Here is a 16,350-nt window from a genome sequence, read left to right as displayed (position 1 = left end):
GCTCAGGTCGGGTCTGATTCGGGTCTGGGTTTGGGTCGATTCGGGTTACCAGTGGGCTTCTGGTCTTTGGGCCAAGCCAATTGTTGGGTTGTAATCTATTTTGGAGATGATGGGTTTGTTGGGCTTGAGCTGTAATTGGGCTTCGGGAATTGGCCTGCAAAATGTAAATATATATTAAATAATAATAATAATAATAATAAATAGAAAATTAAATAGAAAATACCCGGACAAAAACGGATGTCTACAGAAAGCATTGATCAAGTCCCGTGCTCATTCCTATTTCCGATTAATGCCTTTGATTGTCTTGTGTTTGCGCTCGAATCTTCGTTTGGGTAAACTATCCTATTTGTCAACGGTGGATATTGGGAAAACAATTTGAGAGGGGCTTTGTAAAAAAGTTTAGAGGTCATCTTTTTTATAATTTTGAGGGAGAATTTAAAAAATATATATTAAAAATATTTAAAATTGACACAAAATATAGAAATTACTTGAAAGTTTCAATTTTTTTTGTTGTTCTTCTAGTTTCAAGACTTCGCCTCGACTAATCAGAACTGACCCGGGTCGTACATCTAACTTTGGGAGGTGAGTCTCCCAACAGAGAGTTTTTGCATACACAAGAACTCAAACTCAAGACTTTGTTTACGTGATATTAAACTACTTACCACTTGAACCAACCCCTTTAGTTAAAGTTTCAATCTTTTTAAGAAAAAATTTCAATAATCTTGATAAGTTTTAAAACTATAGCCCAAAAGATATAGAAAAAATTACTATAAACCAAGTTTAGTTCATCCTAATAATCTATATATAGTTAAGTTAAAACAATAATAAAATTATATTTTAACCCTTAAAAAACAATAATTTACTTCTAATCCAAAAAATTTCCTAAATTAATCCCTAATTGTTGATACTTGAAAATGAATTCAGAAATCGAATTAATAATTAAAATGAGACATGAACCAATAAATAAATTAAAGAGAGCAAACTGAATATAATTTTTTATTAGATTAGAGTGAATACAATGTATTATCCATTCAAAGACTCTCGACCATTTGAAATGAACACTCAATCACCGCTGCATTTGTCTCAAGAAATAACAATAATCCTTTAACTACTGAGGCCGTTTGGTCCATAGAAACTTAAATATAATTGAAAACATCAACACAAATTCTTTTAATACATTACATAAGTTTTAATATAGATTAAGTCTAAACTTCCCATACAAATTTGAGTTAGAGAAACCCTAAATTCATAGATTAAATTCAATTCAACTCGGTCTTATACTTGAGTAGCTTAAACCCAAAACTTTGCATACGACTAATATAATAACAAACGAATAAAAAGACACATCGTCATGAGAGATGCATTTTTTAATTTTAAAAAACAATTACATAAAAATTTTGTCACTTTGTCATTTTCGAAGTAAGAGTTGGACAAAATTATATTATTTAAAAGTAAATAAATTGAAAAAGATGTAATTAATATAAACGTTCTAATAATATCTATAACAAAATCCGACCGCACAACCAAATAATCTAAACCAATGATAGATGTAAATAAAAATCATTTGTCGAGGATGAAAGATAAACACCATTAACATAAAAATGCATAACACAATGATGACTCATCGACAAATTGACATCACCACAACTCAATCACAATTTGTCTTCAGTGATTGTGAGTGTCTGTTGTCCGAGGGTCCAAAGAAAACATAGATTAACAAGATAATCAAATGCTATATGGATATGGAGAGATGACATAAAATCCAAAATTTATAGGAAAAATTATTCTAAACTAACTATAGTTCATCCTAATCACCTATAATTAAGTGTCAATATTCGTAATAAGTATAAAAATTTTAACACTTCTAAAAATTATAATGTTATAAGTTAAAAAAATGATAAAATTATATTTTAATCCTAAGAAAATTAATAATTTACTTCTAATCCAAAAGACGTCCTAGATTAATCCCTTATTGTTGATACTTATTAAAGAATTCTAAAATTGAATTGATGATTAGAATGAGGCAATGAACCAATAAATACATAAAATAAAAGAGATCAAACTTGAATATAATTGAAAACATCAAACATAAGTTCTTTTAATACATTACATAACAAGTTTTATTAATGTAGCTTAACTATGAACTTCATATACAAGTTTGAGTTAGAGAAACCCTAAATTCATAGCTTAAGTCTGACCCGACCTGACCTTCCAACGACCATTCTTTAATTGAACCATCTTTCTGCGATTCTCGCCTTTCCACCAATTTGGAGGAATTTTGTACCTGGGAAGCACACGGTTGAAATATTTGTTCACGAGTGCTATATCATGATCTAGTTCATCCGCCGTGGTGGTGTAGTCGATGTCTTTGATGGCAACTCCATGCAGATATACATCCATGTTGTGACAACTGTAGTTTTCTCCGAGCTTGCTGGTCTTGACGTTAAGTGAAGTAGCATCTGCATGAGAGACCATGCAGTTGATTTTACGTACACCTCCATCTTCAGAGCCTATGATCATAAGTTCTTGTGGATCTAAATCTTCATCTTCATCTTCATAGTCCATGCGGTTAAATTCACCTCCATCGCCACAATACTTTCTTTCTTTGTTCAGCCAATTTATAATTATTATTATTATTATCATTATTAAGAACCAACGGGGAGGTGACCAATCGGGTTCAAAAATCATGAGCACCACCAACAATACAATAGATAGCCGACGCCAAGTGTCATCTTGTTGTTGTTGTTGTTGTGAAAACAATGCCCCGCAAAAAACCTTGCGGTTTAAGTAATCTGAGACCGAGGTGTTAACAGCCAACTTATTTCCAACGCTCTTGTATGGTACCAGTGGAATACTGGGGATGAAATCTTTTTCATTTTTGATACGAAGAAGACGAAGACCGAGTGTATCGAATACACTTGCGAAACCATCGTTTCCAACGCGTGGACCGCCAAACGTAAACGCTGTGACCATGAACGGCTCACCTGTGATGGTCTTGTTATATCCATTGGTAATTATGTCCATTGCAGTCAGCGTTGCAAGTGCTGCACCTAAGCTAAAGCCTGTTACTGTTACGCTTTTTTCTTCATTTTTGTACTCCTCCACGAGTTCCTTTATCGCGTCCAGGACCTGTGTATATAAATAGCAAGGTAACAAGAGATCAATAGTTATTTTCCTATTAATTTTCCTATATGTCGACGTTTTCTCTTTTTTTTTTAAGGAGAAAAGATGGATGTGAGAATATGAGATATTGATACCCTCTCCCGGTCTTTATCAAACAATTTTATAATGATCCTTAATATTAATGTGAAGGTGTATGGTGGAAGTCAATGGTGACTATTTATAAGTTGGTATGATAGACAAGTCTGTTTGTGATAAACTATCGATTGATTTTTTTCATTTAGAGAGACAATTGCCTCACCTTAAAATTTTAAATTAATATATTTTCTTTATATTTTCAATTAATAATATGTTTTCACCCTTCTTAAAATTTATAAATTTCTCTTTTTCTAAAGTTTTATAAATTTGTCCCTTAACCTAAAATCTTGTTCTTATTAAAATTTTATGTCAAAGAGTTGTGATTTCCTAAGAGGTATAAGGCTCTAGGTTCTCGAGATCTTTCGAGAGGTTTCTAATGAAAGAATTCTTTAGATGTTTTGATATGGGGAGTAGAAGAGATTCAAAAGAGGTATAATAGTATACAAGAAGATACCTGCTTTCTGGCACTAATTTTATCACGAGTAGAAACTGGTATTTTTCCAGTATAAAGAGAGTAGAAACCCTTGTGCATCATAACTGCAGTCTGACCCGGGAATAGGTCTGAACCCGATACTCGTGGAAAAAATTGGAAGTTATTGCCCCACTCCGAGGCTGTTTTGGTTCCTCTCCAAGCAACCAAGATGTCTCTCCTTCCCAGAACGCGCGTCCCTTTGTTGGTGGCCACCGCTACATATCCGATCCATGCTGGCTTTACATGTTTTGAGCCAGCATAGATGAAGCGGCGCACGTCGTACTCGAATGGGTTTCCTTTCACGAGACATGCCCTGGTGAAGAAGTTTTCTTCGGAGGCGTTAGGTTTATAGGTGTCACTGTTGAAAAGGTCTACCGCAGCTCCAGCCCTTTGGCCGTAGTGAATGATATAGCGGCGAAGATGAGAATCTAGAGGTTGAAGGAGACCTTCCCAGTTGTTCTCGCCGCTCAGTTTTCTCCAATTGCTTGCTATGTAGTTGTCCATCACTCTTTTTCTCCCTTCTTTTCTGATTTTCTAAGTTTTGTTGTGTGCCTGAGACGACTCGAGTAACCATGGTTGGGAGCTTTATATAGGCCAAGTATTCTCCCATTTTAAAAAACAAGGCAAGTGACTTTTTTTATTCACTTTTAAAACTTTTTTTTAAGAGTATTTTAATTTCTAGCATTTTATTTTGAGATAAAATAGTTATTAATTTGTCCAATGTGACAAATATTATATGTCTAAATGATGACATAGGCACATACCATTCGTATATGAGTGATGACGTGTCGAATGCTACATGTACATAAGAGATGATGTGTCACGTGCCATGTGTACATAAGTGATGTTGTGTCACGTATTGCGTGTACATAAGTGATGACGTGTCTCATGCCATGTGTATGTAAAAGATGATGTGGCACATACCATGTGTTTAAAGTGATGGTGTATCACATGCCATGTGTTCAAAGTGATGATGTGTCACATGCCACATGTATGTAAATGATGACATAGCACGTGACACGTCATCACTTACGTACATGTGACATGTGAGCAACAAGCGTCGACCGTTAGTTAACTAACAGTTTTCATTCAATCAGGGAATATTTTATCCAAAATGAAATATTGCGAAACCAAAATGCTTAGAGAAAAGAATGGAGGACAAAGTGATTATTTTATCAAATGACTTCTGCTTTTTATACGTTTTTATCATTGAATTTATGAAGGCTTAGAACTAGGGTAGCGGAGTAGTATTGTCTTAGTTTAGGTTTTAACCCATTTGACTTTATTCCTTCGCGTACACTGCTATCGCTGACTACGGTGTATCATTCTCTTCATGTTTCCTCATTTTAAATTTAGCCGGGATTTACGTTTCTGTCTATATGCAGAGATTTTTACGCAGGGATTTATTTGCAGGGATTACTTCCCATTACAGACGCGCATATGAAGACTGTTCAACTATGTATTTATTTATTTATTTATACATGTAACACCCCCAACCCGTATACGACCCGGATCCGAGTCCGAGGTGTCACATTAACTTTTAAACCTTTACTTGTTCAAAATAATAAAAAAATCCCCGTTAAAGAAAACTTCATACTATTTCAAAATAAAAGTTTTTACACTTATCAGAGCATATACAATTGAAATCGTTTATATTACATGTCAAATGCATCTAAAAGAATAAAATACATATCAAACATTTCTTTTCTGATATGAACTTTGTAAGGAAGATACTGACCTGTCTTGCTCCTCTCAGCTTCTATATTCACCTTCTGTAATCTGCGTGTGAAAAACTCACATGATAAGTCGATGACTTAGTGAGGCATAAAACATATAATAGAACTCTAATGCGTGATCATGCATGAACAATTTCTACTAACATATTATATACAAGCATAATACACACACACATATATATATATATATATACACTTCATATCATCTCATATATTCTTTTATAAATCATTTACTTATATACACATGTCATCATTTACGTATTTATCATACTCTTATATTATTATCCTTTACATCTCTTATCTCTTTACTCCTATAGTCTCTTACATTCATATTCTATATCTCATAACAGATTCTTATATCATCCTATAAGCCATTTATATTCATTCACATATACATATACATTAACATACATTCATGTATATCATGTAACAGATTCAATCATCCATAACACACATATATCATATCATACAATTCATATTACACATCATATACATATATATTACATACGTTGTATTCAAAGTTATCCCTTTATTAGCCCATGTACACATGTGAGAACTATAGATATGTGAGTCTATAGAGGTTGTGCACTAATGCTGTCACCACAGCTCGTATAAATGCACCAAAGTGCCACGTAGAATTGCACCGTAGTGCCGCGTAGAATTGCACTATAGTGCTATATAAGATTGTCCCTAAGGACCACGTAGAAAATTCCTTAAGAATCATATACATATGCCAAAGATCAAGTATGTGTCTCAAAAGACCTCACACATGCTCCAAAGAATACATATATGTTCCGAAGGACCGCGTATACCCTCGACTCTTGGCATGCCAACTATACGTCTAGCTCTCATGTCACATAACATGGGATTAATATTTATGTTATCATACATTCACATATACACATAGTCTCATTATCATATAAATCACATATCACATATACATATAGACACATAGTTCACTTACGTGTAGAACATTTTCATATGATTCACATATCACAGAGCTTATCACATATAATTGTATTCTTTTTCATATAATCACATAGTCATATAATATTTCATATGATCTCATAGGTCATATCACATAGATACGTATTCAATACTCATAGTCTCATGTCTTATATTTTTTTCTAATAAGTTATATTTATCATTTAACACATAGATTTTTATTGCATATTTTATATCATATTCTTATACCACTAATTCATAATATAGTTTAGGTCAATGTCGCTTAACTTAGTTTGCTCTTTCACTTATTCATATAATTTCATTACCCCAATTTCTATAATTTATTACAACATCATGTACTCATTTTCCTATAATTGATACATTAATGTCATATAATTTATATTTCTAATTTCTATATCATCCTCACATGATTTCAAGTACTTTAATACTATACTTCATATCATATAAAAACCTAACAGTTTTAGATCATAGTTTCATTCAACATATCGACCTTCCTATATTACTTCTCTAACATATTCATATACTCATATCACATAATAATTTCATCTGACTATATCTTATGTTCATTTCATGCGTAAATCATAGAATATCTAATTTACCCATATATAGTTTATGCTGCATATTCAAATAACCTTATTTGAATCTTATAGGTAATTGCTACTTATCTTATCTCATTTCCCTTTTATCAATTTACATGATTTATAATACTAACCTTTACAATAACATATGACTTATATCACTTATCTCACAATATTTAAATACTAGATTATTCTATTTATTTAATTCAGTTCCATATAACTTCTATAATCCTTCTCATAGGGATTCTATAGTTCTTCATTTTATAACTCATATATCATAGTTTCTATAGGGCTTAGCATATAGGTTCGTATCACCATTATATAGTCATGCACACATACAAATCATGTAATACATATAATCACAAATAGCACATACAAAAACATATCCACTCATATAATCAAACATACATACATTTCATGTCATTCACCTACTTATAATCAAGACTTCATGCACTTTAACTATCGGAAATAGACTTATCACAAGTCCAATTTCCATATCATTCTATAAAATAAGATGTACTCACCTTGGCCTCACTAAGTTCCAATCCCATTTATGATTACTTTCTTTCGATCGAATCTTAACTTGATAGTCATCCTGGAACTTGTTTGTGTCCTATATCTATATAATCATACATTGATACATATCAGTATCCAATTGATATATTCTAATCTATCATTTCTTAGACCAAAAGAAAGGTCTAATTCTATTTTCCCTTGAAGTGCATCGGTACATTCTACAGTGTATTGATGCATCCCTTAACATGTGCATCGATGCACTACCCATGCATCGGTACATAAATCACCTTCGATGTTTCAATCTGAAGGGGGTACATCGATGCACTAATTGCATTCGATATTCATTTATTTGAGAGTGCATCGATACACATTGAAGATGCATCGATGCACATAACCCAGAAATTCCATTTGAGCCCGAAAATTCTTACTTTGCCCTCAAATTCTACTTATTAACCCCTCCTTATGCCTTAAAACTTATCTATACATATGTAAACCTTCTTATAACACTATAACACTTCACTATCCCTCATAATTCACCATAGTTCTTGAATAAAAGAATTTCATCAAATTTTCCATGTGTTCTTAATTCAATTCTATCACCTATAACTTCTTAATTAACCCTTTGACAAGTCAAATTTAACTTCAAATTCTGTTAACTCCTTCTATTTCAATAATTCACTTAAAAACTCCTTTTTCTTAATCTCTTATAACTTGTTCAGTTTGGAGTTTTAGGTCACCATAAATCTTCCCTTACTCTTTCTTATCACTCAAGAATCAAAAGAAACCATAAGATTGAAGAAACAAGCAAATTAAATCCAACTCACTTTATACATGAAGACACGGGAAGAAGAAGAAATTGAACTCCATCTCTCCAGAATTTTCTTTTCCATTTACACGTGGTTATCTCTTTTATAAAAAGATAATAAAAATCTTTCTTTGCAAAGACCAATTTACCCGTACTTCCTTACATATTTATCAAACAATCCTCAAAATATTCCTAATTAAGTCTCTGAATTTTCAGATCTTTCGAAATTAGACTTCAAATTTTCAAAACTTCCAATTTTAGTCACTTGCTCTAGTTTTGGGATGTTACAATACATGCATTGTATTTTGTCTTTACTAATTTTCTGACTGCCGGAGGTCTTCCACAGAAACTGCTCTCAACCTGGCGTTGGGGGCAACCTACTACCCTACCTCTCCTTATCCCATTGCATATGGGAATAGGGTTTTGTTGTTGTTGTTATTGTTGTTGTTGTTGTTAGAGGTGAATTTTAACATTATACCTAAAAAACCGAAATCGTTCTATGATGATTTTATTCTATTTAAAATTGGATTTTGAAATATGTTACTAGAATTTTTTTGTTAAATTTTTTAAGGTGAGTTTGGACCAAATCCATCTGTTTTGTCTTGATATATTTACAAAATTGTTTTTAATTGTTTTTATAATATATTTAAAAATTAAAAAAATATTTGAAATCGAATCAAAATTAAATATTTTTTTATTTTTGATCTAAAACTCTAATTCTTAAATCCTAAACTAAGTAATTAAGTTATAAACTCTAAAACTTACATCCCTAGATCTTAATCTTAATAAGACACATGGTATCAAAATAGATAAAGTTATATAAAATTTGCACATCCTATGTATAAAATAATTTCCCTTACTTGAAACACTCATAAACCCAATCTTAATGGATACACGACATACCTTTCTCAAAGTTCACGAACACAATAGCAAAACATACTAAGACTAGACCATAATAAAGAAAACGATAGTTATAACTCATTTGATATAGTGGGATAAAGTGTTTTTTTCCTTTTAAGATTTGAATTTTCACATCATGGATAGAGAAAATTGGATTAAGAAAGTCATATTTATCAGTGACATATCCACTATTTTCATATAATTTGATTTTTCGGTTAGTTTTCTATTTTATTGAGAGTGTTCATCTTAAAATTTTATTTGTCCACCCACTCACAAATTTTATGTCGTTTACATATATGTACTCATCTTAACAAAATATTTCTATATTCGTCACTAATTCGTATAATACATCTCTATATATTTGATCTTATTATTCTCAAAAACATAATTATATTTAAATTATATGTTTATAATACATAGATAGTACGTGAAACTATGTATTTTTAAATTTGATGTTGACTTTGGCATTTATTATTTACATACTTAACCATAAATATGCATATATATATATATATATATATTAAATAAAAGATATTTACATCAATAGTTTAGTTTATTTTTATTATAAAATATATTTAATTTAGAAATAAAATAAGCTAACTAGTACAAAATATGAGGTTTTAAAATAATAATATAGGATAATTATTAAAATTTGTAACTAATTAATGAAGACCTAATGTGTAGTTAAATGTATTTTATCAATTTAGTTTTAATTTTAATTTAATTTAATAAATTTAATCCTCTTATTAGATGGTGATATGTTTCACTAGTTAAGTAAAGAGGACCAAATATATAATCATATCAATTATGTTAACTGTCATGTTAGCTTCTCCATCAAATGTTAACGATAAGTAGTTTGATTGATATCATTTAAATAATTAGATAATTTGATTGATAAAATTAAAAGATCGATAATTAGATTAAAATATCTCATAATTGAGCGGCCACAAATATAATTTACCCTAAAAAATTTATAATTTTTTATGCCAAATTATTTTTAGTTAAATGTCCCTTTTCGCATATGGTTAATATTATAACGATTATAACAGATGAATAAAAATATACATCGTCATAAAAATGTATTTTTAGTTTTTGAAGTTGATTATTTTACATATCATTAATATTATAACAAATGAATAAAAATCCATATCGTCATGAAAGATGCATTTTTTTAAATTTTTTAAAAAACAATTGCATAAAAATATTATCACTTTGTCATTTTCTAAATAAGAGTTGACAAATTTATATTATTCAAAAGTAAATAAATTGATTAAAATATGAATAAATATTAAAGTTGCAATAATATCTATAACAAAGTCCAACCACACACAACAAAACAAATAGATCATTACATCGTTTGCACTTTAATATTTTCCTTAAAATAAGAAAAAGGATTAGGTGAATGATAAATATTGAAAACATATCTATAGACTTTAGGTTCATATTCCGGGTGGGGATGGGTTTAGATAAGCATAAAGTAGATTTTTTTATTAACTCGATTTGAATATCATCTAATTCGACTCATAAATAATTTTGTCGTCAATATTATAAAAAGTATATTAGAGGTAGAACTAGTTAAATCGTTGATTTTCGATTTAATTTGTAGAACTACTAGTTTAATAATAATTGTTTAACTTACAACCAATTGATTTAGTGGGACGAAACAATAGATTCATTAATTAATAATGTGTGTTCGTATTCTAATATTATAAATAGAGCAAATTAAATTAAAAGATTGTCACATATAGACCTCTAAAATGCTAAATTTAAAGTAATTAATTAATAGATAAGATATAAATAATTAATTTATAGTAATAATAATAACAATTATTATCAGTATTATTATTGTATATACAAGGGAAAATCATTGTCATGAGAAGGTGACTTCTAAATAAATAAATAAGCCAATAGTAAGGAGAAGACGACTTTACACTAAAGAAGTCTCCCATCACACGACGACTTTTATGAATAATTAATATTTAACAATAAAAACTATTTATTTATCCTAAAAGATTATTATTATTTTTAAAAGATAAATTACACCATTTTGTACTAATAATATTTGTAAATGTATTTATCTTGTAGTTGGGAGATTTTTTCATAAATTCCCCTCACAAAACAGTGCTTCTTTTTAAATTTTATTGATAATACATTTAATTTTAAAAAAGGTATAGTATCAACATGACAAAGTAAAAATCAATTGAATATAAAAGGATTTTTATGCGAAAAATCCTCGAAGACACGCTTCCCTTATAGTTGAGATGTCTTCATAGATTTTCCTTATAACAAAATTTGTCTTTCGTATATGTAAGAAAAATATTATGACTTAAATAAAATAAAGTTCAAGTAATAATACATGTAAATAAAATGAAGAAATATCTTTAAAGGGGTAGTGACCATGGTGAATAAATTAAAAGAAACAATAATTAAACAACTAAGTCAATAAAACTTTAGTTAAAGATTTAATCGAACATAAGAGAAAATGTAAGGGACCAACCATGCTATAAATCTACAAAGATTCCTATTTTCTAACTAGAGGTAGTGATAATAAAGGTAAGCAAGTTCGATTTCAAATCCAAAATATAAATCAAGCATCAGTTCTCTATTAACATAAATAAGGGACTAACATGAATATTCTATAAACTAACAACCAAGATTGAAATACCATATAAACATGAAAAATAATAAATATGACTAAAATATAAACAATAAAACTATAGGTACTGGAAATAAATAGACCACAAGTGATAGTGAGGACCAAAATAAGATGAAATGTAAATTAAAAGGCATAAATAAAATTATAGAAAGTGTTGGAAATTAAAAGGACTAAATAAAAAACAGGAAATTCAAGGGCCTGAAAAATAAAATACTGAATTAAAGTGCTAGAATTTTAAGGATTAAAGTAAAATAAAGGAAAAATAAATGAAACAAATTTAAAGGTGCATAAAAATTAAATAACAGAAATAAAAAGTTAGTGTTAATTTTAATATTTAACTCGTACCGTAAATATTTAACTCGTACCGTAAAATAGTTCAGTAGTTAGAAGTCGTAAAGTTAGTTGTTATAACTTAATCGAGTTCGGACCATACTAATGTGGGTCACACCCCGGATCGGGTCGCCACAAGGTCGATTCAAATGTTAGAATAAAATTAAATGCAAGTCAGTGACCAATTTAAAAGAAATTAAAATAACATGCTGGAATTAAAACAAATATATCAAGAAAAATGTCAAGTCAGTAACTAAATTGAGAGGAATGTAAAACAAGTTATCGAAATTAAAACAATTACGGCATGAATAAACTAAACCAGTGACTAATTTGAAAGTATTGCAAAAATGATGCCAAATATCAAACAAATAAAGGATGAGTAGTGACCATTTTATAAAAACACTGTAAAATTGGGAGGGTCTAAGCGTGAGAGTAACACTAGCCACCTTGTTTTTTCATCTTTTTTTTTTGTTTTGTCTCTTAAAATGCTCTCATCCCCTCTTCTATTTTGCTCGTTTAACTTTTAAAGTTTTCAATTTCTTTATTTAACTTAATACGTTATATTTTTTTGTAATTCTACCGTTAAATAGTTAACGGCGTTAAAATGACACCGTTTAAAAAAAATCGCCAAAAGACATCCTTTTGCATCTATATAACAACTCCTTTATAACGCTATTAGTGAAAAAACGGCTGAGTGACCAAAAAACCTAATGTATTAAGTTTAGTGAGGAAATTGAAAAGTTTTAAGATACACTGAGTGAATTAGGAGAGTGAGTAAAGTTAAATTACTAAATTTGTAATTTATTGAATATTTAATTGTATAAAATATTAGAAAAACATATAGATACAAAAATAGGAAAAATGTGAAACATAATGATAGACATTCAGTTTCGTCCGAATTTATTAATATTATTGACTTATTTTACATATTATATTATTACAATAAAAATACAAAATAAAAGAAAAGAAAAAAAATAAGAAAAAGGTTGTTGGGCCTTTCATCTTAAAGAAATTTAGAATTTAATATTATTTTGGATAATTCGAGATTTTCATCTTAATTTAAACCTACATTAAATAGTGTTATTGTACTGGAATAGAAAAAGAGAAAATAACTTCAGTGATCGAAAATACCTTATAATATACTATTTTAATAAATTTGTTTTGGATTTGCGAAAATGACCAACAAATTTGCAACGCAAACTCCAATTTCGCAATACAGGTTCCAAAATCGCAACGCGAATAAGTAAATCGAAAAGATAATATGTAAATCGCAATACGAATATGTAAATCGCAACGCAAATATGTAAATTCGCAACGCGATTTTCAAATCCGCAACGCTAATTACCGATATAGGTAAACAGTACTATCGCAACGCGATTTTCAAATTCGCAACGCTAATTACCGATATAGGTAAACAGTACTATCGCAACGCAATTTTCAAATTCGCAACGCGATTTTCAAATTCGCAACGCTAATTACCGACATAGGTAAACACTACTATCGCAACGTGATTTTCAAATTCGCAACTTTATTTTCACAAATTGAATTCGCCAATTTGAAAACTGAGTTGCGAATTTAGTAAATGAATTGAACAAAAACGAACGAGGGTATGTTCATGTCCGTTCGTTTAACTTTAACCAAACAAACGAACTGTCGAAATGATTTTTTCTTTAAGAGGCGAGATTTTACATTTCGCAACACGAATTTGTCAAATTCGCAACTCAGTTTTCAAATTGGTGAATTCGAATTTTTGTCCGGATTTTTTCTACCGTGTTTACCTATGTCGGCAATTAAGTTGCGAAATTGGCGAATTCGATTTGCGAAATTCGCGTTGCGAAAACGAAAATCACGTTGCGATAATTGTGTTTACCTATATCGGTAATTAGCGTTGCGAATTTGAAAATCGTGTTACGATAGTACTGTTTACCTATATCGGTAGTTGGCGTTGCGGATTTGAAAATCGCGTTGCTAATTTACATATTCGCGTTGCGATTTACCTCTTCACGTTGCGATTTACATATTATCGTTGCGATTTACATATTCACGTAGCGAATTTGGAAAATCGCGTTGCGAATTTGGAACCTGTGTTGCGAAATTGGAGTTTGCGTTGTGAATTTGTTGGTCATTTTCGCAAATCCAAAAAAAGTTGGTTAAAATCGTATATTATAAGGCATTTTCAATCACTGAAGTTATTTTATCAATAGAAAAATTGCTATCAAGTAAGCATCGGTTTTATGAGTATTGTAGGAATATTAATCTTTTCCACACATAATCGACACTCGAACTCAATTTTAATTTTTATTTACTAAAAACAAAGTTTAACTGAAATCTTAATTTTAATTAAATAAAAATATATTTTTTGTGATTTAATTACATCTTTTAAAAGATTGATAACTATTATTACTTTCTATATTTTACAAAAAGTTATGTCACTTTATATGGGTATCACGTCTTATTTAGAATGATTTCTTTTTAAATATCAAATTTTTTTCTATTAATTATTTATTTTATTGATTAAACATATTTAAAATTTTATTTGAGTCTATTCCTATAAAAAATATGTATATATATGTATATTCGAAAATATTTTTAAATCCGTCCCTAAATGTAATAAATGTAAGTAAGCCATGGGTTACAACAATAAAATTGTTTCACATTGATATTTCAAGCATAGAGATTTGTAGTTTATAGTTATATTTCAGAATCAGTTTCAGACACATCAGTACTTGTAATGGTTTCATTGTCATTGTAAAATTTGTCTTCATTTATGAAATAAAGCTGTGATCATGCTGACAGATTATCAAAATGTCCATTTTATCTTTGCAATTGGATTTCTAGAATATACCATTCTATATTATTTTTGAAAATTTTAGTAAAAATAGTTTTAAATTAACATAGTTTAAGTAGGGATGGGTAGGAAATTTTATATCAATATAATTTTTTAATAAATTATATTAGAAATATAGAAGGTACAAAATTAAGAGAAATAGATTAGGTAATCATATAAAATATATTATATAAAAATCTACAAGGGTTATTACCCTAATATCAACTCGATTCATCTCTAATCTCAATAGATAAATTCATTAGTGAATTTTAAAATTCAATCTAAAATTTTAATATTCTTATTTATTGCATGAATATGCATTGCTAATATATACACACATCGATAAATCAAATAATAAATTTAATAAAAGAAAGATCAACATAGAACTATAAAATTTTAAAAGAGTCAAAATTAAAAAGAACTATTTCAAAATGACTTATAAATTAAATAATTAGATTTCAGAAGGGACAAAAGTGAAAAGAGTTACAAAAATTTAATTTATTTTAAATGATATTATAAAATAAATAATAAATTAAATTTAATAATATTTTTTAATATTGTGATGTATGAAGTATTAATTTTAAATACTTTTTTCAAGTAATTAATATAAATGGTTTATTATTTAATACACTAATAGTAATCCCCCCATAAACAGTCTTAATTTACATGTCTCTTTAATTAATTATTTAAATTTCTTAAAATATATTATGATAACAAATTAATATACTATTTTATTATATTTAATATATGATCGAGTAACATTTTCATATATTTAGAGGTAGTCATGGTAGGATCGAATTAAATTTTTGATTGACTTAGAATCAAATTTGAGTATTATACACTCCATTTAATATTTAATTTGAGATTAGAAAAAATTATTTCGATCTAAAATCGATTCGAATTTTAAAATTAAAATCTACACTTAAATCGACCCGATATAAGTACAAAAATCATATTTTTATTTGATAAAAATGAGAGTTAATTGAAAAAATTATAGCGAAAAACATTATAATAATGGTCCTTCAAATATAAAAGATAATTAATTATTACATATCATATATTTTCACCTTAAAATTAAGTCTAAACCGAATCAATCTTATCGGACTATACAATTTTTAATTTTAATTCTTTTTATTTCAACCGATTAAATCATTGAATCTCGAAATTGAATCCGATAACAGCAAGAGAAATCGTGCATAAAGGTGAATAGAATTGAAGACACCGTACCAATGGTCTTTTATTACATTGCAAAAACAAGTTTTACAACATGCATACCCCGAACATAAGGTGCTTTATTGCACTCCGT

The 16,350-nt window shown here is 29.0% G+C and overlaps 1 protein-coding gene across 1 annotated transcript; it reads right to left on the bottom strand.

Moving 5' to 3' along the window:
* Window positions 1–2,187: 2,187 nt before the first annotated feature.
* Window positions 2,188–4,269, bottom strand: LOC120170390 (phospholipase A1-IIbeta-like). Its single transcript, XM_039178332.1, has 2 exons — window positions 3,713–4,269; window positions 2,188–3,129 (listed from the first exon to the last, which is right to left on the bottom strand). The coding sequence occupies exons 1-2, from the start codon at window positions 4,232–4,234 to the stop codon at window positions 2,188–2,190; spliced, it is 1,464 nt and encodes a 487-aa protein (XP_039034263.1). The 5' UTR covers window positions 4,235–4,269.
* Window positions 4,270–16,350: the final 12,081 nt, after the last annotated feature.

This window comes from Hibiscus syriacus, unplaced genomic scaffold (genome assembly GCF_006381635.1).
Source record: "Hibiscus syriacus cultivar Baekdansim isolate YM2019G1 unplaced genomic scaffold, ASM638163v2 tig00111779_pilon, whole genome shotgun sequence".
Taxonomy (NCBI): Eukaryota; Viridiplantae; Streptophyta; class Magnoliopsida; order Malvales; family Malvaceae; genus Hibiscus; species Hibiscus syriacus.
Note: the sequence above shows the minus strand (reverse complement) of the source record. Positions and strands in the feature narration are given on the sequence as shown.

Bases quoted from the DNA above. Each gene is read 5' to 3' on its own strand.
- LOC120170390 (XM_039178332.1), bottom strand. From the start codon at position 4,234: ATGGACAACTACATAGCAAGCAATTGGAGAAAACTGAGCGGCGAGAAC. The intron at 3,130-3,712 runs GTATCTTCTTGT...TTATATACACAG, and splicing joins AAATTAGTGCCAGAAAGCAG to GTCCTGGACGCGATAAAGGA.